The 27,981-nt window shown below is 44.3% G+C and overlaps 1 protein-coding gene across 1 annotated transcript in view; it reads right to left on the bottom strand.

Annotated features, from left to right (window-relative positions):
* Positions 1-2,350: 2,350 nt before the first annotated feature.
* The window catches only part of Dab (DAB adaptor protein), a 66,748-nt gene continuing 41,117 nt past the window's right edge, over positions 2,351-27,981 (bottom strand). The window contains exons 6-9 of the mRNA XM_071584322.1: positions 21,987-22,661; positions 12,306-13,529; positions 4,801-5,205; positions 2,351-3,543 (exon numbers count right to left, since the gene is read on the bottom strand). Of these exons, the coding sequence (XP_071440423.1) occupies positions 2,497-3,543; positions 4,801-5,205; positions 12,306-13,529; positions 21,987-22,661 (3,351 nt within the window). The 3' untranslated portion in view covers positions 2,351-2,496. The remainder of the gene's footprint in view (positions 3,544-4,800; positions 5,206-12,305; positions 13,530-21,986; positions 22,662-27,981) is intronic.

The raw sequence follows: 27,981 nt of genomic DNA, 5'->3' as shown, positions 1-27,981 counted from the left end.
TTCTTTTCCCACAAGAGATTTTTCATGCTGCTGCAATTAAAATGTGTCCTGAAGTCACAACAACCAAAAGGAGCTATGAATAATCATATTTAAAATAAAGTAGTTCATCTTATGATACCACCAGATAGCAAATTCTATGAATAGAAAAGTGGAATCAGCGTCAAAAACAGCTCCATGCTTACTGGAAGGCTTGCATGACAGGTTATCAGAATATTTTGACACAATATTATATGAGAAACTTCTTTCATTTTACAGCAAAAAGCAAATTTTTAATGATCATTTGATAAAAGAAGCCTTCTTCTTTTATGATTATCACTGGAAAGGTTATCCAATAACAATCACATTTCTGAGATTAAAGCACAAATAAGTGTTTCTTTATAATAGAGTGAATGGTCATTTAATGGAGTGCAAAAATCCTGGAAAACATAACCCCAAAACAATCTCCCGAAATGCAAGCCCTCAAATATTAATAATATAGTTAAGGTCATGCTTTAACAATCCATTGGACTCATTTTCAAGGAAGGGAGTGAAGGCCTGTCATTTTGAAAATACAATGCTATAACATAACAGTGCATACACAAGAGGGGATAATGGCAGATACATATATGCAATCCAAATGAATGATGCCTCGAAGCTATCAAGTAATCAACTTATTTTAATGCAAAAAACCAACTGGCACAGGTAATTTCTTGTTCCTATTCGAGACTCAATGATTTTATACCGTTTTAAATACTTTCGGCCGCACTGCTAAAGAAGAAACTTGTAATTAAATGAAGAATACGATGTATCCTTCCTCTGTCCTTTTATTCATGTACAACTAGTTTCAACGCTCAAGGGTCATCATCAGGTACAAATTAATCAAGTCGTAGTCCATTTATGTACCATTCATGAGGGAGAGGAGGGGTGGGTGAGAGAGGGGGGGGAGAGAAGGAAGGGAAAGAAAGTGGGGTTGCGATTGGCGTTGATGGGGAGGGGGGAGAGGGGTGTTAAGCGTCAGGACAGGTGCTTGGTGGGTTCGCAGTGGGGTGGGAGGTTTGTCGGGTCTATCTGTGAGGGATAGGGGTACTTCCAGGATTGGGGAGAGGTATTCAAACAATAAATCGTTGACCAAATTACCCGTTGTTAAATTCTTCCTGATTTACACCTCTTCCCACTTGTCCATCCTCATTCCTTTTTCCATCTGGTGTAAGAGTTCCGGGTTGAAATCACTCCCATGGTTTTCTTCCCATAGATGCTTGGCAAAGTGTGATTGCTTGAGGTCACACATTCTAAAACAGCGTTTGCGTTCCTCCGCCCGTGTTTTTAACGATCTCCCCGTTTGACCTATGTACATAGCACTACAGTCCTTACAAGTTAACTTATAAATGCCACTTTTATTTTGTGTACCTATTTTGTCTTTTGTAGTATTCAAGAATGATTTTAAGTCATTCGTATTGCAAAAAGCTATTCGAAATTCACATACAAATGGTGCAAACTCCCTTATTATAGATTGATTTCACAACAGTTAGCCAACCTCTTTCCAAGGGAGAAATTTCGAATAGCTTTTTACAATACGAATGACTTAAAATCATTCTTGAATACTACAAAAGACAAAATAGGTATACAAAATAAAAGTGGCATTTATAAGTTAACTTGTAAGGACTGTAGTGCTATGTATATAGGTCAAACGGGGAGATCGTTAAAAACACGGGCGGAGGAACGCAAATGCTGTTTTAGAATGTGTGACCTCAAGCAATCACACTTTGCCAAGCATCTATGGGAAGAAAACCATGGGAGTGATTTCAACCCGGAACTCTTACACCAGATGGAAAAAGGAATGAGGATGGACAAGTGGGAAGAGGTGTAAATCAGGAAGAATTTAACAACGGGTAATTTGGTCAACGATTTATTGTTTGAATACCTCTCCCCAATCCTGGAAGTACCCCTATCCCTCACAGATAGACCCAACAAACCTCCCACCCCACTGCGAACCCACCAAGCACCTGTCCTGATGCTTAACACCCCTCTCCCCCCTCCCCATCAACGCCAATCGCAACCCCACTTTCTTTCCCTTCCTTCTCTCGCCCCCCTCTCTCACCCACCCCCTCCTCTCCTTCATGAATGGTGTATAAATGGACTACGACTTGATTAATTTGTACCTGATGATGACCCTTGAGCGTTGAAACTAGTTGTACATGCATAAAAGGACAGAGGAAGGATACATCATATTCTTCATTTAATTAAAATGAATTTCCACAAAGTTGAGCCAGAGACAATTGAATATTTAAGAAACTTGTACATGGCAGGTCATCCTGGCTGATAGCTGCGACCAGATTCAAAGAGTAAGGGAGGCTGTGCCTTAAAAACCAACCTTAATAACCTTTGCTCCACACACTTCCAAACAACTTGACCCACAGTTTTCGAGGGAGAACATAATTCTCTGCCAAAGTGGCCACACGTGTTTATCAATTGACACTGGAATGGCACGAGGCAGCCCCTGCACCCCCAGGAGGGCCCTCAGTGGGCGTGTCCGCCCGGGGCCGCGGCCACCCTCCGCCCCCGGCTTTCCCCAGCCTCTTCCTCCTCCTCCTCCTCACGGAATTCGAAGTGGTCGAAGGGCTGATCAGACCACTTGAACGGGTCCACGGAAGAGGACGGTGCTTGGTGATGGCCGTGGTGGTGGTGGGCGTGGTGGTGGGCGTGGTGGAGGCGGTGCGGGCCGGAAGGCGGGCGGCCCTTCTCGCCGGACGAGAAGAACTCGTCGTCGAAGGGATCCGAATCCCGCGCGAAGATGTTCACGGACTCCGACTTGCGGATGGCGGCGCCATTGTTCCCGTCGGCCGACCGCTGCGAGCGCACCGACGCCCTCTCCGCCGCACCGCCGCCGTGATGGTGCTGGTGGTGGAAGGGGGCGCCGTGGTGCTGTCGGGCGCCCTCGACTGGCGCCGAGAAGGGCCGCGCTTGCTTGGGCGGGTGGACCTTCTCGGGGTCGCAGGGGGGCAGGAACACGTCGTCGCTGCTACGGCCGTTGTGCGCCAGGGGTGACCTCTCGCTCACATCACTCGACACGCTCGACCCCCCGCCCCCCGTCTGCACGAAGTCGTCCTCGAAAGGGGAGGACTGCAGGCGGCCGGAGGATGACCCCCTGGGGGCACGGCCCTCTTTGGCCCCTCCCCTCTGCCGCGGCCCCCGCCTCGACGCCCCGCGGATCCTCTCCTCCGCCCCCTCGCCCCTCCACGTTGCTCCGCCCCACCCGGCTTTCGGCTGTGCCCCACCCCTCGTCCTCCGTCCCCCTTCCCACTCCTTGCCCCGCTCCTCCGGGCGGCCGCGGCGGTGCTGCTGGTGCTGCTGGTGTTGGTGGTGGTGGTGTGGGTGGTGGTGCTGGTGATGCCTCGCGCCCTCCCCGCTGGCCCTTCGACCAGTGCCGCGCCTCCGCTCCCCGTCCCGCTCCGACCCCCCGTCCGACACCACGCCCCATCGCACCCCTGCCGCACCCTCCGCACCCACGCCTCCGCCCCCGCCGCCTCCCACACACCCGCGCCCGTAATCCTCCTCCGCCTCGTCCTCCTCGTCCCAAGAGCGGTAGCTGGAGCGGCTGCCCCTCCGCCACCTCCCTCCCCAAACTCCCCCTTGCCCCCACTCCCCCCCGCTCCCCGCCTCCTCCTCCTCTTCCTCCTCCTCCTCCTCCCCCTCCGCGTCCCACTCGGCCGACCCCGCCCTCCGCCTCCGCCCTGAGGGATGCATCGCCGCCACGCCCCTCCTACGCCTCGCCCCCCGCCACGCCCTCCCGCCGGCCCCCGCCACCTCCTCATCTTCCCCCTCTGCGCCCTCGTAGGCGTGCCGGCGGTGGTGATGGTGGTGTCGCCGGGGCCACTCCTCCGTCTCCTCCTCCTCGCCCTCGTCCTCCTCGTCGCCCCACGTCGAGGGCTTCCGGGTCCTCAGGGGCGGCGGCCGGGGCCTCCTGGTGCCCTCCCAGCCGCCCCCTCGCCCCTCCGCGCCCCTACCAACGGGCCTCCGCCTCCTCGCCCACCCCTCCTCATCCTCATCCTCCCAGCATCGCCGCCGTCCCTCCCCACGGGCCTCCTCCACTTCCTCGGCCCTCCACGCCGCCCCCCTCCCCCGCCCCCTCCCCTCGCCTCCCGCAATCCTCCTCCGCCCCCCACACGCCGCATCCTCCTCCTCCTCTCCCTCCTCCTCATCCAGTTCCTCATCCAACTCCTCCTCCACGTGCTCCTCCTCCTCCGCCCCCCACCGACCTCCCCCGCCCGCCCTCCGCCTGCCCCTCTCCCAGAAAACCCCTTTCGCTCCCCTCCTCTCCACCTCACGGCGTGACCCCGCCCCCCCGCCTCTCGCACCCCATGGCGTCCCCCCCTCCGCCCAACCCCTGTCCTCCGACGACCACGGCGACGCCTCGCTTCCCTCCGCCGCCCCCCCGCCCCCTCCTTCCTCGAAATTGGCCCACCCGCAGTTGTCGCCCCCACCGGCCTCCACCTCCTCCTCCTCCACCACCACGCCCTTCCCTACTCCCACCTCCCCCACTTCGCCTTCCTCCCCCTCCTCCTCCTCCTCAACCCCCTCCCCCACCACCCCCTCCTCCTCTCCCTCCTGGGCCTCGCTCGCCTGCCGCGACAGCACCAGCAGGTCCCCCACAACCCCACCCCCCTCCTCCTCCGCCCTCCCCGCCACGACCCCCTCCCCCTTCTCCTCCTCCTCCTCCTCGCCGGCCCCCATCAGGCAAATTTCTCGCAGTGCGGCATACTTGTCCACCTGCTCCCCCCCTTCCCCCTCCTCCCCCCCACCCCTTCCCTCGCCCCCCTCCTCTTCCTCCTCCTCCTCTTCTTCTTCCTCCTCCTCTTCCTCCTCCTCCTCCTCCTCCAAGTCCTCGTCCTCTTTGCTGGCGTCGGAGGCCGAGGGGTCGACGGTCGGAGGCGATGGGGGGGCCGGCGCCGTGGCTCCCTCTTCTTCCCCTTCGCCCCCCGCCCCCTCCTCTTCGCCCCCGGCCCCCCCTTCCGATTCGATCAGTTCTCGGAAGACGGCGTACTTGTCGAAGGGTGCACCCTTGAAGACGTCCTCTGACGACTTGCTTTCGAAGTTGTCCTCAAACTTGGCCTCGAAGTCGACGGGGAAGGGCGTGGTGGGAGCCGTCGCCACCCCTCCTCCGCCTTCGTCCTCCTTGGCCACCTCGCCCTTGGCCACCTCGCCCTTGGCCCCCTCGCCCTTGGCCACCTGTGGCGGGGAGAGAGAGAGGTTAACTGATCATTCGGAGTGGTGCGTGGTGCCAGCCACCATGACGAGAGCACACCTTTTGTCGTCTTCCTCTTATCCATCGCTTTTTGCGAAATGTGAGATAGAAAGAACATACGGCACTACTTTGCATTTAAAGACACCTCATTAAATAATAATTAATAATCGAAGCCAAATAAGGAATATACAACTCAGAACATAATGCTGTAGTTAAGGAGTTCTACACAAACAAATCCCCTATAATCCATGTTGTTGCATCCGTGCTTGTATAAGCACGGATGCTTAAGGAAAGACTCAACTGAGCTGTACACGCAATATCAGCACTGTCATCATCAACAAAAAATTCCAAGAGACTTCCAGCAGAACATAATACCTATTCTTGAAATTAAAAACGAAACAGATCAGTTGAAAAAATCTTCTATTAATTCCTCCTCGTAAAATAATTGAAGAAAATATTACTGGAAGGAACAAGCAATGGCAGATATAATTGAAAAGAAACACACGAGGAGAAGTTAATGAAAGGAAACCAAAAGAACACATTAATTTCAACATCCACATGCATTTATTGTGTGTATGTCTGGTGTTCTTACGTGGTCCAAAACCCACGGCTTCATATGGACTCAGCTTGGCACCACGTTCTCACTTACCCTGCCCTTTATCACACCCTTCCTTATCATAGGTTACTGATCCCTGTCAACTCTCTCCATTTTATCTGAGCAAATAATTTTATTTCATTTCCTCATCTATCTCACAGTCAAAATTCACCATTGGATCTAGGTACCATTTAGAGATGACCATGATCCCTCAACATTAAGATTCCATTCAATGAAAGAAATTCCTCACCAATCCAATAGGTGTTTCCAGTTAGTGATCGAGACTTGCACATAGTCATTTCACAAACCCAAGGAAGTAGAGAGTTCCAAAGAAACTGCAGGAGATGCCGCAACAGTGCCTTTTAATGGAGTCATCTGCTAATTTGCATTTCAATGCACCAATTTCTCAGATAACATTGACATGTTCTGGTCAAAGGAGTTCTGGCCCCCCCCCGAATAGCCCGGACTTGAACCCCCTCGACTATTATGTATGTTTGGAGTGCAGTCGAAAGGAAATACCAATAAGACGAGGCACCCCAATGTCGCATCTCTACGCACTACTATCGTAGCAGCATTCGCTAATATATTATTGAGAGCTCTGTTTTAAAGAGAGCGTGCGATCGATTCATGAGGACAAGATTGGAGCCCGTCATTGCAGCTGAAGGGGGTAATTAATTACATTGAGGAATGTCACTCTCTTGACAGATACCACTACTTGAAATGTAAAAGGATTTTCATTTTCATTTGCATTTTTTGAATTACATTTGCTTTTAAACAAAAGTTTCATTTGTCCGGATTTTACTGCCATGCCCTGTATACTGGTTACTTCTAACCCACTTCACTCAATTGATGAACTCTTTTTGTGATGATCTTCATTGTGTTTAAGAATTTGTGTGCATACATTGAGTATGGTTGGCCCGTATTTCAAAATGAATACAGTATATTATATCATACACTTGTCTTGTCTTCAACAACTTTTAAGACAATATCGTTTACGATGTCCATGGTAAACGGAAGATTTTCTTTTGCATTATCACAACCAACTTCTTCATTGGGTACTCCCCAAGCTACTTTTTGCATGTTTTCAAGAAAAATCATGCCTTCAATTTTTTATGAGAATAGTGCATCTAAGAAGTTTATTTGACGATCGCGGCATGATTTTTTATTACTTCAGAAGCCCACATGCACAGACGAAGTGATTCCAGCTGACTCCTGACACCCCTTCTCACAGAAAACTTCCGCTTTTTATTCAATGATCAATAGGTTAATAAAAATATCAATGCAGAAAAACAGCCATCAGAAAGAGCTACAATGATGAAACACATAGCAACAAGGAACTGTTACCAACCAGAACTCATAGACAATCTTTTATGCAAATCCCTCTTCTAACACTTGTTATCGGAAATCTCATCCCTTCAAGTAGAAAAAAACCAAGGAAATGGTGCAGAATTCCGCTCACGAAAGATATAAACCCCACATCAGTGAAAATCCCCAAAGAAAAATATTAAAAAATCAATATTTGCAAAACATTTGCTAGAGAGTAACCACTAGAGCAACTTCTCTCCTCGTTGAAGAAGGCAGCGGACACCCTTCATGCTGTTGAAATAGTGCCTCATTCAATGGCCAATGCGACCCTAGTGAATGAACAAGTACCTCCCTCCCACTCCCCGCTGTTTTACACTCTCATGAGCGCATCAAGAGGACACATAACCGCCTGCCACTTTCCGATTCCTGTGTAGACGCTTGAAGATTCAAAGCACCCTCCAACTTTCACTTTACGTACCCACCCATGCCCTTGGAACCACACAAGAGCAGCCACTTACCGAGGCAGCAAAACCCAAAAGAAGAACAAGTGGAATAGGGTTTCTCTTTTCCTGAACACTTGGGACTTTGTATTCTTTGGCCACAGGCAACATTGTCAATTATCGTACGAGTTCTGTCCAATCAATATGCGAACTGAGGCCATAAAAACTTAGTTTTGCAAATTTTAGTCTACATCAATTTGGTCCCCTTCAAAGTACTCTCCATTTGTCGCTATACACTAGTTCCATCTTCTTTTCCACTGTTTAAAGCACCCTTGGAAGTCCTCGTGGCAGTTAGGCTTCTTAGTTTTCTCATCATTTCTCGCTTTATTGTGTCCACATCTTCCCAGTGATGTAACCTCTTCACATTTTTGCATTTTGAAGGAACAGGAAAAATTTGCAGGGGGCGAGATCTGGCGAATAAGGAGGATGATTAAGGATGGTGATTTGAGTTTGTTGCCAGAAACTGATGAACAATCAATGCTGAATGTGCAGGTGCATTGTCATGGTGAAGGATCCATCCATCATGTTGAGTTAAAATAGTGCGCACTGTTTTTCAGTTCATTGGCTATCATTTGGACAGTTTTTCAACAATCGGTAAGAAGGACAAGGGACCGCACACGATCAATGTTGTCGTCAACACAGGTGTTTGAAGGTTGTCCCTGCCTTGGATCATCTGTGGCGTCTTTTCGGCCATCTTTAAAATGCTGAATCCACTTGAAAATGGATGTTTTCTTCAGAGCATTATCACCGTAAACAGCTGTCAACATTTCAGTAATTTCTTGATCACTTTTACCGCACTTCACCAACAAACTTGATGTTGATTCATTGCTCCGTAACTTCGTCAATTTCCATTTTTGACAAGCAGTAAAAACAAGGACAACAGAAACTAACATAACTGGCACCATTATACGCACAGCTTGACGATCCGCCAAGCACAGGCGGCTGGCTCATCGGGGGTCTCAGGCAACTAACTAGGTCTCTGGTAACTAGTGGGCTGGGCTGTAGTCGGCGTCATGGCTGCCAGATTGCACCACTTAGCTCATTTATTGTACTGACCACGTACGTACCCTTGTTGATGATAGAAAGGACTAAATGGAAAGAGGGGAAAGTAGAGGAAATGAAGGCTTTTCTAGGCATAATACTAAATATGGGTGTATTGAATCAAACTAACTTGCAGAGTTAAGGTCCATGGATTTTATGTCTCTTGGACCATTTTTTCTAGCTGTTTCTAAAGGGAGAGAGAGGTTCTTGCAAAATTTTTGATGTTGCACTTGAAAAATGATCAAAAATCGAAGTAAAAATTTAAGAACAAGAACAGAGAAGGTAAACTCCTTTTTGTCCTATCTGGAAGTGAAATTTAGGGTGAGATTCCATCCTGGAAGGGATATGTCTATTGATGAGGCTGTTGTTGGTTTCAAAGGAAAGATAAAATTAATGACATATAATCCTACAAAGCCAACAAAATGGGGTATTCGTTGATATGTCCTCTCAGATCCCAAGAGTGGTTACGTGCATTCATTTTCCTCTTATTATAGTGGATTCACACCAGACACCTTGGCAAGACCTGATCTCCCTTTTACTAGCAGAATAGTTTTAGAACTGCATAAGAGATTGAAGAACTCAGTGCCTGATGCTCAAGGCTATCATTTCTTCACCAACAGGTAATATATTTAATATAAATGTACCATGTTTCAAAATTAATAAAGTGTTATTATTATTATTACACTAGCGTAAATCTTGCATGGGAATTGCTCAAGGAAAAAAAACCCCTTAGAGGGGCAATAATGGAAAAGACAATCCCACCATAATAAACATCCCAAGCTAAAGAAAGGAGAGGTAAGTGGCTTATAGAAATACAAAAGTAATGCTTCTTGTATGGAAGAACAAAAGGGTAGTCATAATGCTCAGTAGATGGGACAATTCACAGATGGGAATTGGCGGAAAGGAGAGAGTGTGCGGTGTGGTGGTGGGAAAGGTACTGACCGACTGTACAAAGTTTATGGGGGGAGTTGATTTGGCAGATCACTACTCAAGCACATATAGTTTCATGAGAAAAACTCTCAAATATTAGTTGCTCTCCTTGGGGCTTGAGGTCAGTGTTGTGAATTTTTTCATTTTGTTCAAAGAATGTAAAAAAAGAAAAAAAAATGAAAAACCAATTTCGATAGTAAAATTTATTCGGGGAACTTTTGCATGGTCTCGTGGGGGAATTCAGAGGTGGGGTATAAACTCCAAGGGGTAGATATTCATCTGATAAGCCAGATCAGCGGTCAGGTGGAAAGTTCCGTGTAATCAATCATTCCATAGCCTAACAAAAAACCACAAATGTTGTGTTGTTTACACAACTAGAAGGGTCAAAAGGTAGAAGAAGAGAGACAATTTATATATGTGAGACATGCGAATGCAATACAGGTCTTCATGTAGGTGAATGCTTTGGAACATATCACAGCATGAAAAATTAAAGAGATTAGAATAATTTAATGAATGCAATATTTCATTTTCACAGTAAAAATCACTAAATTAAAAATTTTATATGAAGAGAAAGGTAGTATTTCATTCTGGTGCTTCCACTTACAAATATGAGGTGTTTAAAAATTAAATGCTGAGTGGACTATGGGCATTGGCAGAATTACATCAAAGTACTAAGGTTTAATTTTGAACCCTCAATTTAAGGATAGAACAATTTCATAGAACTGCGGGAGATGCCACAGCAGTTATTTTAACAGAGACATCTACTGATGGCATTGATAATGAAGGAATTTCACAGATTGTAAAGAATCATTTGCCTTCCGCAGGGAATCAAACCCAGACCCCTCCATGTCTGGCCAAATTCTTTAACCAATGAAGTTACAGAGGTACCCTCTTACACTCTGTGAATTTCTAGTGGCTCTAGAGGAGCAAGATGTCATGACAACAGAATTAATGTACACACAATGCTCCTGACAGATGGCCCTAGAATCCGATATCACTGTCAGTCATGAAGGACCATAGACCTTCAAAGTAGCAAGTGCAACAACAACGGCAAGGATTTAAGGCTAGCTTGAAAACATCATGAGATAATGACACTCATCTCATGACATCTCAACTCGAACAGTACCCATTTTACTACCTCCTCACCATATCAGCTGCATGTTGTAAACAGTTTTGATATTTTTCCATTTTCCAACTCATTCTTGTGTGTGCATTTGAACCAGATATCAGTTTATATTAAACCCTTCTACAAGTAAAAAAACCATAGCTTTCATTGAACAGACATTTTGTGCTCTATAGCACTTTCAGCCTTACTCATAACATTCCTCCTTTATCTCAATGCTTCATCTCAATCACTTATAACTAACAGGGAACACTACTCTGTCCAATAAATATGCGAACTGAGGCCATAAAAACTTTTATTTTGATAAATTTAGTCTACATAGATTTTGTCCCCTTTTCAAAGTACTCTCCATTCGTAGCCATGCACTTATTCCATCTTCTTTTCCACTGTTTAAAGCACCCTTGGGAAGTCCTCGTGGCAGTTAACCTTTTTGGTTTTCTCATTGTTTCTTGCTTTATTGTGTCTTCCACATCTTCCCAATTATGTCCCCTCATCACACTTTTGCATTTTGTGGGAATAGGATATAAGTCGCAGGGGGGGGGGGGGGGGAGATCTGGCAAATATGGAGGATGATCAAGGATAAAGGTGATTGAATTTTTTGCTGGAAACTGGCAAACGATCAATGCTGAATGAATGTGCAGGTGCATTGTCATGGTGAAGGATCCATCCATCATGTTCGGTAGTAAAATAGTGTGCACTGTTGATTCTCCTAAATTCAGTTCATCAGTTATCATTCGGACAGTTTTACGACGATTGGTAAGAACCAAGTCACGATGCACACAATCAATTGTTGTCGTCAGCACAGGTGTTTGAAGGTCGTCCCTGCCTTGCATCATCCGGCCCTAGCGTCTTGATCGGCCATCTTTTAAAACGTTTAATCCACTTGAAAACAGACGTTTTCTTCAGAGCATTATCTCCGTAAACGGCTGTCAACATTTCAGTAATTTCTTGATTACTTTTATACCGCACTTCACCAAAAAACTTGATGTTGATTCGTTGCTCTGTGATTTCGTCAATTTCCATTTTCAACAAACAGTAAAAACAAGGGCAACAGAAACTAACATAACTGGCACCATTATACACACAGCTCGATGATCCGCCAAGCACAGATTGGGTCTCAGGCAACTAGAGCGGCTAGTGGACGGGGCCATGGTCAGCGTCACAGCATCCACATTGCACCAGTTTGTGCATTTATCGCACATACGACATATTCACAATCATTTACACTCATTGACATTGATTGACAAAGACCCAAATGAGGAGAGATAATAATTACCAGACATCATTGGTTCACAATGCATCATATTTGCCATGGGAAAGAAGGCATCTCACACCACCACCTTCCTCAGCAATGTTTTCAGAATGACACCATCACTTCACATGGTCACCTTGCTGTCGTCAGATGCATTTGCATCCATCTCACTGAGGACCCCTTTCACCTGGTTCCGACCAGTATGACTACCAAGAGCAGCTATTATTGCTCCCACTAATTCAGCCTCAGGGGTCATGAAAGCACACAAGCCCTTCGACCACATCAAGGTTTTAGTCTATTAATTTTATAGACGCATGTAATGGCTTTGGTGCACTCACCTCGTCTTTCAGCTGTGACCTGGCAATGGTGGGTGCGGTGGTGGGTGCGGGAGTGGTACTCTTCTCTGGGCTCCTCCCCCGCGCCGTCGAGGACGACAGCATCTCTGCCAGTTCGTGCAGCGTCATGGCAGCCACCCTCTCCTGGGGAATCCGCAGTGCCATCGCGATGTCCCCGATGCTCATCCGACCCAGCTGGGCCAGAGTAAGCGGCTCCCTCCTCGCGGGTGGAGGCGGGAGGAGTGGTGGGGCGGCCCCCGGGGGCAGGGCATGGGGCCGCCCCCCCGCCCTGTGCTGCCGTCGGGGCGGGGGGGGAAGCGTCCGAGAGCGCCGCTTCGTTTCGTATTGGTCGATGAACTCATATTGCGCCCCCGCGTCTTCCCGCTGCTGGAGCCTCTTCGGGGGCAGAGGAGGGGGGCGGCCGTCGGCGCAGGGCCGCGGGGGCGGGTCCGGAGGCGAGGGCGATCGGGGGGCGGCGGCGGCTCTCCTTGCCCCGCCGACGGTCTGCCCCCGGGGGCGCGGGGAGCGGCTTCTAGAGCGCGGCATGGTGGCTCCGGGCGGTGGTAGCAGCACTCCCTCTGGGGCAGCCTTCTCCGGAGGCAGCGACACTCTCAGCGGTCCGTGGGACACGGCGGACCCCTTGGAGGCCCGGGGCCTCCTACCGAGGGTGGCGGAGAGGCCCTCGGTGGCCCTCTTGCCCCGGCGGGCCCCGAAGTCCGCGAACCCCGTGTCGAAGGGGTCGTCGTCGAGTCGCGGGAAGGCGCCGGAGAGGGGCGCGGCGAGCGGCGGTGAGGGGGGCGGGGGGTCGTCGGCAAAGGGGTCCGTGTCCGCGAAGGGGTCCTCGGCGGCGAGGGAGGGCGGTGGAGGAGGCCCCTTGCCGCCGGCCGGGAAGATGAGGTCGGAAAAGTGTGCCTCGCCGGGGTCCTGGTCGAACATGGCGTGGAAGAGGGGCGGAGGGGCGGCCTGGGGCGGAAACGACGGAGCCGGAAGGGCGACGGCCCCCTCTCCTGGCCCCACCAAGTCCCGCAGGACCTTCTTGGGAGGGTTCTTCAACTCCTGGAAGAAGTCCTTCTTGTCGATGTAGGGCCGACTGCGGCCCGTACCCAAGGGGTCCAACTCCGTGAACACATCGAACTGGGGGCCCGCCGTGCAGGTTGTGCCCTCCTGGGGATTTCGATCCGAAGCAGCGGCCGACGGCGCTCCGTTCGCCGTCATTTCCTTTTCCATCTTGGAGAAAAGAGAGACCAAGGTTTACAGCGGAAGTACGTACACTCACGTGTCGAATTAGTAGCAGCCATTTGTTTGCTTTACCTTCTGGAAAAGGTATTAGTTTACCATTCTAAAAAACAACAACTCTTGGAAAGTATTACACAAAATGTCATACTTCAAATTATTTTGAGTTCACTTTCTCTTTCATTGATAATGATGTTTTTACAACAGGCATTCAATGATATTTGTTGTACATAATTTAGGCTATTGTGAAACCCTTTGGGGATAGTATAACTTTAAGTGCATTTGCTGAAACATTCATGCCTCATTTAGAATCCTATCTGATAGAGTTTATTACTAGAGAATTTATAGAATCCACAAATCCCCATCTCTCCAACACACCAAAAGGTCATCAACTCCCGTTTCTTTATTCCAACATGGCTCATCTTCAGACACCATTCTTAAGGAAAGAATAACTGATCGTAGTACATTTCCACTCGATGAATTTTTTTTCAATAATTTACAACCAGGTTTCCATGTATTACATCATCATCAGGTAACAAACTGAAGTTGTGCGCCATCTCATATACTTTTAAGATTCCGGAAGGAGGGGAGTGGACATGGTAGGAAACGCAGGCAGGGAGGAGGAGAGGGGGGGAGGAAAGAAAAGGGGTAAATTTTATCAAGCGGAAAAGTGCTACAATCAGTTTTTCATTACGTTCGACTTCCACCACATCACACCTGAAGCTACTCAGCCATTCTAAAGATTTGTTTATTATATCCCCAAATTCAAATGCCTATTTCATTTTTTCAGTTGCCTATAGCATCACATTTCAATTGTTCATTATCTGCTGCTCCTACAATTAACTTACACCCAGAGCTGTACAAAAATAAACCCCTAATGTATGCTCTATTCCTGCATTGTCAAAGTTAGAGATACATACCGTAGATTAGTTATTGAAATGAAATGAAATAATTTACTTTGTAATTCAACACAATTTATTTAAAAACACAACCCAGGTCATCATCAGGTACAGGAACGTCATCATTCAACGTTGAAACCTGGGTCGTGTTTTTTAAATAAAGTGTGTGGAATTACAAAGTAAATTATTTCATTTCATTTCAATATGTTATGCAAATTCCATAAAGTTACGCCTGAGACAACAAATTTTAGTAGATAAGTAATCCTAGAGTTCAGCGCTATTTATCCACTCCACTTTCTACCCCTGTCCTTGGTAATCTTGATCTGAGCAAATGAAAGTCTTCAGCTGGCTAAATGTTTTCTACCATAATTTAAATTTATCTTGATTTGAACATTGTGGAGTTTTTGATAATTTAATCGTTTTATTTCTTCATTCTCTTCTCTAGTATATCCTGGTACCTCGTCAAACCTTGTTTCTTCAAAATCCGCAACCTGCTCTTAAACGCATTCTCATCCTTGTGTGCACAACATGGAAAATGTGAAATATTAAGGATGATGAGAACATCCTTCATATTTCGTTCTTAATGACAGGTGAAGGACGAATCGGTGCCGTCCTCATGCCTTTATTGGCAGGAGGAGGACTCTTAGAAGATGAGTAAACAACAAACACAGTGTACAAAGTCAACAGCCCACAAAATTTTGACAAATTTCTCACAAATCCTTTTTGAAAGGGTGCCTGGTATGCTTTCAAATGTGTTCAGGGTCCTGGATGGTTTTTCTGGTTTTTTTGACTACAGGGTCCGGCGCTTGAATCCGAACAAATTTCAATTTGAATTTCCCGCCAAATAGTAGTTCCACTGGAGGTCACGATTGGCATTCTTGAAAGCTATAGGCATCTAGTAAACAGCCATAACCTATTCTGGGAAGATTCAACCCCAGCCGAACTACGTACTGCTAAGTCTTACAGTACAAATGGGGTTGATTCTTCCCATAATATTCATATGGCCGTAGTTGCCATTTGCTTCATACATAGTCATAACCTCAAAATGGCCGAGATGTTATGCACAAGTGCGGAGTACGATCGAAGAGCCGCTATTATCGAAAGTGTTTGCGCTGGGCGTTATATTTTTAAGTAGTTCGGTTCTTCTTCAGGTACCCCAGATCAACTTTTTACGATATTGTGGGCTAAGAATAATGCTTTGGAGAAGTCTGGGGAAAGTTTCACTAACCCTGGCAAGATCTCATTCTAGGAAACACATACTTCTCTGGATTTAAGCGCCGCACCCTGTATGGTTGCCAGGATGCTGAGAGTTGAGGAGAGTAGGAGAAGAGGAGAGCACTCTATCTGACTTTTGTCCAATGCCCACCATTCTCCCATACCCAGCAGCTATTGCTGGAAAATTCTTCTTCCATTTTAAGGAAACTGACTCATTGGCATCAGGAGCCATGACCACATCTATGGCCTGCCATGTATTCTCAATAATATACACTCTCTGCTGGACAAATAAATACATTATACTATCATATTATATGTTTATAAATAGCACACTCCTGCCAAATTGAGGTCAACAAATCATCTGGTAATTTTTGGAATATTTACCAGGTATATTGAGCACTGATTTCAACAGTCACTCCATTTTTATACATCGTTTTATATTTATTGATATTTAATTACAAAGTATTGGAAAAATTTATTTAATAATAATTCTGTATTTAATTTTTCACAAAATTGTTAAGTGCCATTAAAAAAAATGTCTCTATACAGCTCTATAATGAAAAAAAGGTTAGGAATGCATCATAACCAATAAACTAATTAGTTGGATAATTCACATTCTACGTTGGTTCATTCCATGATAGAAGAAAATTAGATGATGATTCACAATCATAAATTATGTAAATATAATTTTCCTTGAATAAAACGTGAACATAATTTACTATTTTCAGCATGGAATGCAATATCACATTTTATATGAGAAACGCTGATTTTTATGCTAAACGAGTTTGTTTCATTTTATGAGAAAGATTCCAGAATGAACTATGCTTTTGAAGCAAGGTTTCACTGCAGAACTAAACTGGGAAAAAATAATTCCCTTCCTCAAAATTGTCCTAACAATGATATTCAACCCAAAAAACTTGCCCTTTTTTCACATTAATTTGTACAAGAGTACCAATGGACCAAAACAGACGGGTGCAACACTTTTAATGAGCTTCCTAACTCTGTGAAAGGTTCTAGCAGACTCGCATCTCTGAAATATAAATTCAAAAAATTCTTAGAGAGAAAATCATAGAACTGTAATACTAAATATGCAAAAGATATTATTTTGCAATGATCATCGTACAATTTATACATTTTAAATACATCTATCAACCTAAAGGTCAGTTCGGTAGGTGATGGTAGAGTTCACTCAATACTAAGTCTGACAGTGCATGAAATCAACACATCATGGCAGGGGGCCAGTTCCTTTCCCTGTGCCGGCTATGGTTTCCCAAAAAGTTCTGGTACCTAAAAAATCACACAGCTAAGGTGAAGCTGAGGGTGCCCAGAAGGAATTGAACTCAGAAGTGAACACAGACCCTCTGGTCAGAGCCTAGAAGCCCACACCATGAACTACCATGTCCCACCAGACATCTCCATACAGTTGTATTTTTTTGGCTTAACTTTTTCCTCATTTAAATGTTGAAATGGTATTAATAAATATTATTACTATTATTATACAATTAGCATCTCTATCCAACTCATTGTTAAAAAGAGGATGCAGAAAGATCAACTGGGCTTTATTGCATACACTGATCTGGACTAAGTCTTTGAAACAATGGACGGAAATATGAAGCTACTAAGGCACCCAAAAGGAAATTGGAATGAGAACTAATAACATAAGAATGGTACATGCACTGTAAATATAGAGCAAGGGGCAGTGATCAGATGAGGAGAGCGAAGTAACCAAAATAAAGAAAGGAGTATAGTAGGATTGCTGACCAATGTCCTTCTTATTTAGATTGTATGTCAAGAAGGCCATTAATGAGATCTAGGAAAAGACAGGAAGCAGCATACGAAGAATACATGGTACAAAAATGTTAAATAAGTATGTTTAAGTAATTTATGGATGATATAGAGATACCTGCAGAGAAGAAATACGATCAAGAATGACAAGGGCAATATTCCCTATTTAGCAAGGCTTGTAAAATTACAACCTCAGGAAAAAGTATTTAAAATAAGGTAATGGCCCACAGTTAAAGTAGGAGAAATAATCTCAAAGTAAGAATCTGGAAGGGTATATTCACAACCAGTGGAAGGGCTTAACTACGTACCCAGCAGGATCACTAGTGATGGAAGGAGCAAGAGGGGCAAAGCAAGACTAGGAATGGTGAAGAGGGCTTTCTATCAGAAGATGCAACCCATTACAATTTGTACAAGGAGTCTTCCTTTCTACAGATGTGAGATTTGAACGATAGGAGCAGCAGCATAAAGATTGGATCGGAAGCAATGGAAGTGCGGTGCCACAACAGGATGCTGAAAATAGAGCGGACAAACAGAATAACAAATTAAGAAGTATGTACTTTGAAGAATGGGCAAAGAGGGGAGCTAATGGAGGAAACTTATAAGAGGGAAGTTGATTAAACATATCCCGAAACAATTTAGCCAAAAATAAAGCAAAAATGAAGGAAATATAGAGGAAATGCCAAGTGTTAGCCATGAGAAACAGGTAATGGAAAATGTAGGGAGCTATGAGTTAGTGAAGAAGAAATCGGCACATTGACACAGGATTGTAAATTGGGGAACCAATTGCAAACCAATGCTCCTCATTGGATTGATAACATGATGTGATGATGATGATGATCCCTATTGTGCATTATCCGGTATTAGCGAAAGAAACTTTTTTTTCCATCAATACATCCATTCCTTTGAAATCTATCATTGGAATTCAAAGGATTTGCCAGCTCATTAGGTTGGTCAAAGATTTAGATTTTAACAATTAGCCTCATAATCATGGTTATCAGGTACAATGGTAACATAAATGCTGGAACAAGATCCTATAAAATCTGGAATGATGGTTATCATACCACTTTATGAAGAAAAGTAAACACATTAATGCTAATTTGCATTATATCTAAATTGCATGTTGGTGACTAGTAAATATTTTGCAGTAAATTAGAAGATAATTTGTGACTAACAGGGGGAGAGTAACCAAATCCAGGATTCATTTTTATGAGTGATATTGATTCTGACTATTGATAGAAATAAGCTCTTACGGCTAGTAATATATAATATATAAGGAGTTTCACAATTATTATTGATTCTGACTGTTGAAAAGTGATTTGGGAAAACTAAGCATATTGTAGAAAATAGGAATAGATTGATTGGAGGGATAAGAGGCTAACCCGCTACCTTTGCACTCTCAGAGACTGCCCAGGTAAGAGTGAGGGCAGAGAATCCGAATGGGCAGAGTTAGGAAGGCAGGCTTGTCCATTTTTTTCGGTGCTGTTCAATGTATACTTGGAGGAAATGAGTAAAGAGACATGGGAAAAACGAGTGGTAGGTATGAAAGTCGTTGGGGAATTCATAAAATCCATTAGGTTTGCTCATAACCAATCTCTAGTTTACCATTCAGCCAAGGGGTTGCAAGTATTGCTGAGTGAATTGAAAATTCAGTTCAACAGATACAGGATGAGAATCAATATTAATACAACAAAGGTTATGAGATTTTCTAGATGGAAAAAGGCTAAGTTAAAATTTAAAATATGATAACAAAAACTAGATTAGGTTGAAAAATTTATGTATCTCGTAAGTGTTGTGGACCAAAATATTCCAAGGAGTACGGACGTAAGGAGAAGAATTGCATTAGGCAAAGAAACTTTTGTAAGGAGGTGGGAACTGATGACAGCAACATTGAGTAAGGATGCTGAGAAAAGGCTTGTTCAAGCTTTGATATGGAGCATAATAGTGTACGGCATGGAAACATGGTCATTAAAGCAGGATTATGGGTGTAAATTGGAGGCTTTTAAACTGTGGGTGAGGAGAAGGATAGAGAAGGTGAAGTGGACAGAAAGGAAAACAAATGAGGAAGTAATTGGTATGGTGGGCGAGGAGAGGGAATTGTTGGTTGAAGTCATTAGGAGGCAGGAAAAATGGACACAAAGTATTATGATTGACAGTTGTAGACTGTAACAGAGGGGAGAATGTTTGGCAATTGAGGAAAGGGCAGGAATTAGATGAGGATGTTGGATGGGATGAAGGGAGGAAGGAAGTACACTGAGATGAAGAGGGGCTTTTTGTTCAGTCGGATGTTGGTTAATGCTTTGTTAGGAGAGGCAAGAGAATTATTTGTTTGTTGTGTCCATCCAAAACCTACTTCAACCAGTAGATTACCTTTAATAATAATTGATTTTACACATATGTTATCAGTAGCTGTTTATTTGTTTGATATATTTTATTATTTATGTGTGCCGAGTTTGAAATGCCTTGAAGGGGATGATGTTATACAGGTATATTCTGGAAAAATATTGCTCTTTTGCTTCGTGAAGGCATTGGATGTTTAGGCCCTGAAATGGGGGGTGGGGAAGAAAATGCTTGTGAAATGGCCACAAGCCAGATACATTCCTCCACTTGTATAATAAGATAATCTATGGTCCCAGGGGTGCTTGATGGCAAGCCTAGAGCTCATTATAAGGGGCATGTACCACAAAGCACAACAGAGATGTCCTGAAGGCAAAAGCCACCATTTTTTATTTTTTGTAATACATGCCATTCATTAAGCATATTGCTGAATAATGTAAGTCATGATTTTGTTCTCATTTGACTCTACCATTAAACAAAAATGTATGAATTATCATTCAACCTAGGTGCAATCTATTTATTCATTTCCTTTACAGAGTACAATAGTCACTCTTTAGAACATTTTTGACTTTTTTCTAAAATAAGGGGTAGGAGTGAGAGATACATTAAATGTGTGCTCAACTAACTGCTAACAGAAAGAATTGGCCTTTTGAGATTAGTTGCTGCAAGCAAAATGTTGCATCCGCGTGTTCTGCCGTGTGATTCACCGGCCAAGTAATGGCGTGGGTCTGAGGAACCGAGTCACCCCTGGTGACTCGATGTGGACATAGGCCCACAGTGATAACTGGTGACTCGCCGTGGACTACGGACTAGTGGTTGATGCCGAACCCCCCTCTTTCTGCCTGGAGAGGGATGTTGATAAGGACGACGGGTGACTGATGTCATCCCAAAGACGCCAGTCTGGGACTCGAGATCAGAGAGGAAGGTTGGGCTGGGCCCCTTCTCCTGGTTGGAAGCGCCAAGCCGTGTCAAGGGATATAGTACACATTGTTGTAAACTCTGTTTCTGCCTAGACTACATTAAATTTGGGTTAAATCGGGACTGCCGTTGTACTTTCCTTTAGTTTTTTCTTTTCCCCCATTTCTATCAACGAACTCCTCTCCACGCCATAACCCACCAAACTGAAAGCCCCCGTTTACCCTCCAGGCAGCCACTCGACTCGTGGGGTACTTTCTCGTGTCGCCAATATCCCCTCGAAGACGCAGGGATACGACAAAAAGAATATTAAGAGTGTAAACAAATCAGAAACATTCGCAATCTTTATTACTAGTCTAATAATGGATTATTTATGAAAAACAACCTGGATAGGTGATATTTGACAGTAAAAGACCAGCAGCTATAAATATGGAATAAGAATTTGATATTTAGAATGACTCAATAATGTGGAACATCACAATTTGAATTAAGAGAGGCCCAGTGAGGCAATTTTTTCAATAAAAAAATACCTAGGAGCAAATATCAAGTTCTCTCTATCACTAATGCTAATATCAACTGTCTCAGTGAAAAGTATACTATATAAAAGACGGTAAAAATGATGAATTTCTGCCAATAATTGAAAAAAAATGGTTAAATAGGACAAATTTCTCAAGTCTGTTCCACAGCGAGTGATATCTTCAAGTGTCAGGTAAATCAACTGTCAATTTTTAGAAAACAGCTGACTGGATGCCCTCATTTTTGGCGCTCCCAGTGATGCTCCCCATATTTTAGGATTCCCATCAGCCAACTTAGTGTAACCCCAAAGATGATGGCAAACAGTCAGCAATCGAGATGTTGGCAACCGGTGACAGACCCAAGAAGACTTGACTCACAGCAATACACCAAAAAAGCACCAAATACATTCAATCGTTTGGAGATAAGAATTGGTGGATAAATGATTCAAAGTTTACATTGAAAGTCTGGATCATACGTTAAATATACTTCTACAATCAAAATTTAAGACCATACACCATCTGTACTGAAGAAATTTTGCAAACCCTGGGCATTTTCCAAGCAGAGGTATTGGAAATCTCACACCACAAAAATCATGCCATCTGAAACCAAGGACCTATCAAAATTTGGAACAAAATAATCTCTTTTCAATTATTCTATGAGCATAGTAATGTAACACACATTGGAAATTTAAGGTATTCGGCTGTGGTCATTGTTATACCAGAATGACCCCTCCGGATATATTAACCTTGGGTAAGATTTGGATGCAGGGGGGACGGGGGAGACATACCTGCTCCCTGCCATCAGCCACCCCACCTGGTGGGGGGAATGCTTCTCCAAATAGATCCTCAGAGCCAAGGGGCCTCTCGAACCACGAAGACTCTGCAGCCATGCCCTTGGGGGCCTCTCGGAGGGACGAGGGGGTGGAAGGGGGTGGTGTGGACCGGGTGGTGGAGGGTGGGGGGGGCAGGGTGGGGTGCGGGATTGAGGGAGGCCCTACAAACGAGTCACCAAATGGGTCCTCTGCTGCTACTGCTGCTGCTGCCGTGGACGACGAGGACACGCTGGGTAACGAGAGGGCATCGGCAGGAATGCAAAGTGCAGGTGGAACTGAGGGTGCAGTCGGGGTGGCAGCACTGGTGGCAATGGTATTGGGACCAAAGGGGTCATCTGACGGGGTCATCTTCTCCATCTGGTGAATACCGGCCTGGATGCTGTTCAACTCTATCTCAAGGTCAAGCAAGTCTGCAATCACCTCTGAGGCTTGGTGGTGCTGTTGGTGCTGCAGGGCATTTGGGTGGCGCGGAGGAGGTGAGATGGCCACCATGGCAGAAGACACCGCATGGCGACGGTGGTTGCCCAAGGTGGATGGTGCCGCCACCGGGCGCCCCCCACTGGCTCCCCCACCATTCTCCTGCTGGTCCTCGGCAATTGGACGCATGGGCTTTCCTATCTCCCCGGAGTCCTGGAAGAATGCATGCCATGACAGAGTTGTGCGTTGACTGGTCCTCTCTCTCTCCACTCGCGAGAACATTCTCATGGCCAGAGACAACCCCAACTGCATGGCCGTCATGATTGGATGCCAAAGGGGCAATATATGGCTATGTAATCCCTGCTGCTTGCCCAGGGGGTGACCCTCCCATTCACCCTCAAGTCATTATTCTCTTCTTCTGGCCTCACACATTCCGATGGGGTACAATATCCAATGCCCAGGGATCACATTCTCTCTCCTGAAAGTTGTTAGGTTGGCGTGAAGGGAGTCATCCACTCATGCATTTTCATGTCGCATATCCATGTGGTAGTGGAATTTTGCCTTCCTACTTTTCTAATTGCATGTCATTGGATAAATTTCTAAACTGCATCCTAAGGCGTCATTATTTGTAAGATGATAGTATATGTATTTGCATGTGTGTAGAATGAAAGGATTTTTACATGAATTTATATGCCACTGGGGGTATAGTTTTGCATGGATGTGTTGATTTTGCATGTGGTTTTGTTCCTTTTTACGGGTGGTGACCTAACACCCCCGCCACACACCCTAGCGGCAGCTTGCAGGGTATTATGTAGATGTAGATGCTTCTCTTCACTTCTGCATATGTGCATATAAAAGAGCCTGAGCCATTGCTGGAGGATAGGAGAGACAAGACCACTAAGCACATCAAAACATTACCTCTTTACATGCATTCCTTTTTCTCAATGGCTAAAAGTGCCATTTCCCTTGGCCAAGCCCTCTCTGTCATCCAAAAAAGGCTAACATAGCGTAACAAGGTATGAGAAGGCTGTTCCATATCGCTTGTAATTATTAATTTGTTTAAACACTCCAATTTTAAAATAAACAGTCTGTGATCTTTACTTTGGCAATGAAAAGTAATTGACTTGTAATATGAAAGACCAATACTGATTTTTTATGTAAGTGGAGTTAAAATATATATTACTGGTTTTTTTTGAATTGGTAGGACAAAATGTTTAAGACGCTAGAAAGGCAAGCACGTGAGGAAGAAAGTCAAAAGATAAGGGAAATTAGCAGAGGACAAAACGCGGCAGTCTTGGGTACTGCCGACAGAAGGGAAAACTTGATCTGGTCGTATGACCCAGCTACTTTTGGGTTGAATTGATATTTAGAAAATTCGATTCTCTCCACTATTCCATCAGCCCCCACCCCTGTAAAAGTTGACCTATTCAAATGATTTCTCATGATCGCAAAAAATTATTTATATTCAGACACACACAAGTGCAGCTGTGATCACACGGGCAGCAACATAAGAGGTGTGTAACCTGGCAAAACCATAAGAGAGAGGGTCGTTGCTGTAGTTGCACTGGGTGGCAACGCGGATGCAGCTTTGGCACCCCGTCTTTTATATCATGTTATAGTGTACAAAACCATGTATTTATTTGAAAATGGTAAATAAAATAATTAATACAACACAGATGTGTCTGTATATTTAAATAATATATGCATATAAATCTTCTTACATATCCATATAATATTTATTCTAATATAAATTATACACATAATATCCCTTACAAATACCTGATAATCTCCCAAAGCAAACCCAGTCATGTGCACACACAAAACACAATTCACAAATGTGGACGTATTGAAAGCAATCCCATTGATTTTAATGTCAATTATAAACACATCAAAATAATAATAACAGCAGGTGGGGAAACTTATTTATTTTTAGTATTTGTTCAATATAGTTGATACAGGTGTCTTCAAGAAGGATGAGCTGTATCTCCTTTATAGTAAGGGTTAGTGCTTCTCTGACCAAATTTTATGAAGGGAGAGTGAGGGGTAGGTGGGGGGGACTTACAACCCCCACTAAAAGTTAACACCCTCAAAGACGGAGTAGCTGGGGGTTTGAAAATAATAATATTGTAAGCGAACCCATGTGAATGTCAATTAGATGCCCAACAATAATAACCAGCCGCGTAACGGGGATATCACGCTGCCGAGGCTTACATCACGCAGCTCTCGCCAAATCACTCCCCATCTAGAAAAGCCGGACCTCGCATGAGAAGTTTTCACTTCAAAAACTAGAAGTAATCCATTCTGGTTTGTGTAGCCCAATGCAGGATGCATCCCATTCATTCTGGTGCAAGTTAACTCTGTTTACGCTTATATATAATTATTCAAGGAGACTCTCTAGCAAGAAGTGGAATAAGACTAATGTTCCAAGTAGTCAAGAACATAACAGTGTGAATGAGAGGTGTAACAGGATGGTGATGAAGAAAGTCCTCTGTCTGCTAAAGGACAGCAAAGAATGATGAGGAACTTCGGGCAGAAGACGCGAACACTGCCATGCGCCTGAAAAATTCATCTCTCACCAAAGCAGTCTCCAGCGGTTTTACCCCTCAGGGTGGGGAAGTGGACGACCAAGTGGTGAAGTTGATCCTAACCATCTCCCCATGCATCTGAGCCTATGCATGGGAGCTGTGTAATGAAATTAGATTCAAAGAGCAGAAAGCATATTTTTGCTAAGTATTGCATAACCCTAGAAAGATATTGAAGAATAAGAGTATTCTGTTTGATGAATATTCTTTCCGAGTTATAGGGATTTCCACAGCAATAATGTTCCACAACAGGATATGCTTACAACTGTTGGAGTTGCAGGGGATAGCAAACCTGATTGTGGCCATCCCATCCCTGATGTCAAGCCCCCCAATGGTCACTGGTCATCACCAACTCACCTTTAAGCGCTACATCTAAATAAATCCCTTGAGTCTCCTGCAAAGATGAGAGTGAATTGCAAATATCGACAAAAAATGACCAATGGTGAAATTAGTAATATATCTATACTCCACCAGAGTACTCAAAGTATTATCAATAAAACCTTAAACTTGGAAGCTGAACTGGATACAGGGTGCGGTAGCTAATTCCGGACAAATTTCAATTTTGAATTTCCCGCCATATCATGATTCCACTGGAGGTCGCGATTGGCATTCTTGAAAGCTAGGGGCATCTAGTAAACAGTCATAGCCTCGAAATGGCTGAGATGCTGAGATGTTATGTAGAAGTGCAGAGTACAATCGAAGAGCCGCTATTATCGAAAGTGTTCCCGCAGGTTATTATATTTCGAAATAGTTCGATTCTTCTGGTATCCCAGATCAACTGTTTATGATATTGTGGCTGAGTATAATGCTTTGGAGAAGTCTGAGGAAGGTTTTGCTAACCCAGCAAGGAAGTCTCATTTGAGGAAACGCGTGTTTGTCTGGATTTAAGCGCCGCACCCTGTACATCTCTTTTGTGCAAAAGTTAACATTGGTGCAGAGAGGAAGACATTCTTTCCCCAAAAACAAGTTAGCAAACTATTATGGTCATTTTGTTTTTCAAATTGGTGATCATGTATTTATTTCGAAAATACAGGCCGGTTAAAAATTTTAGAATTTCCTCAGAACAGAATAGCCTTACTTAATGAGCACTATATACATCAAGAAATTCAAATAGCAGTAAAAATATTGGTCCCAAAAACTACTCATTTTCTGGATCAGATGCTTAACAAGCAACTTTTTGCATAAGATGGCATATGAGGAGATATGAATTCCTGGATTAATTGCTTGTCTGCTACAGCAGTTTGTCTCTAGCACTCTTTCCGCTAGCATCTTAGTGTCAATAGTGACCACACATTTCTCCAAACTTATGTCCAAAAATATTATTGGTGATTTTTGAGGGCAAAGTTCAATAATATTTTGTGGATAGCTATAAAATTATCCCAAAGATAATTCTGCACGAAGAAAGCCATTGGAGAATCATAATAAAAAAATAACAGTAGAAATGAAGAGTGAAGTCACTGTAAACCAGGGACAAGGTGTGAGAGCGGCTGATATAGTACACACATCAACAATCGGTCAACATCAATGACTGGCCTTTTCTTCAAGAGAAGGGCAAGACTGAGGAGACAGATGCTTCATCTAGAGTGACAAGAGTATCTTACGCAATGGTTACATATTCTCAATGACGCTGAAAGGCTGCTTTCATTCGCATAAATGAAAAGCAATTGCAATGCAACACCATTAACATGATTTTCGCAAAACAGAAATGTGTGGTTCACTGGAGTTATCACAATCGACTGGTTGCAGAATCACTTTCTTCTGTGAGTTGTGAAATACCAAGTCCATGTCCAGGGAATTCCGAAGGGCAAGGTGATATCACTGTTGATTTTGGGACATTGCCAACTCCAATTCTGACGTGGGCAATTTGCGCAGAGGGGATGCTAAAATTAGGTGCTTTGCTTGGCCTGCAAGCACAACTTTGTTACTTTGGCCGATGGATCAAGGAGGAAATGAGCACATGCATAGAAAGGATTTAGAGAGGTGCCTGGTGGTTTTAAGTGTATTTGAAAGATTTACTGGACGATTAAATGTTACAGAAGGAAATTTAAGACGTAGGTTGGCAGAGGATGGGGTAAAGATCTATAAGAATAATCTTTATGAACTGCATGCATGGGAAGTAAGTCATGCAAATGAAGTGTTGTTTTTCTTACGTGGGAAATTTCAGGTATGTGTGTATTTTTTAGAATTTCGAAGTAGGACAGAGTCTAGATAGCCATGTAAGATAATAGAGGCATAAAGTCTTAATAGGAATTTATTTAGGGTATCAGGGTTGTTGCAGATATGGCAACCTCGAATAGGTAGAGAATATGGGAATACTTACACGGGGGACCCATCACTACCTGGCCTGACCTAGAGATGGCAGTAGTTTTTTGAAAAATATCACTGTATTAGAAAGTAAACAATCTAGAAAGCACATATTTCAAGTTTGAAGATGCCACGTTGTTTAGTATTTGCTTGGCAGCCATCAATAGTGAACGTTTTCAGTGAATTTGTGATAATGGAGTAAATTGGTCATCATTATGTGATCCAATACTTTTGCTTGAAAGGCCTTGGCCCAACCAATATAAAACCTGAGCTGGATTCTACTCTGGGCGAGTCTGCTCCTTCACTCACAGCAGTAAAATATTGGATAGCTGAGTTTAAACGGGGCCGTACAAGCTGTCAAGATGAGCAACGCATTGGTCGACCAAATGAGGTGACGACTCCGGAAACAGTGAAGAAAATCCACAAAGTGATGCTGGATGATCATCGAATGAAAGTGCACAAGCTAGCAAACATATTAGGCATTTCAAAAAGTGCGGTACATCGCATATTAACTGAAAATTTGAACATGAGAAAGCTGTGTGGTGGATGGGTGCCACATTTGCTCACACTCGAGAGCAAAACCAGTGTCGTGAAGATGTTTCAATTGAGTGTTTAGCAAAGTTTCACGGCAAAAAAGCAGAATTTGT

This window comes from Hetaerina americana, unplaced genomic scaffold (genome assembly GCF_022747635.1).
Source record: "Hetaerina americana unplaced genomic scaffold, ioHetAmer1.1.p SCAF_18, whole genome shotgun sequence".
Classification (NCBI taxonomy): domain Eukaryota; kingdom Metazoa; phylum Arthropoda; class Insecta; order Odonata; family Calopterygidae; genus Hetaerina; species Hetaerina americana.
The sequence above is the reverse complement of the archived record's forward strand: the minus strand, read 5'-3'. Positions and strand labels throughout refer to the sequence as shown.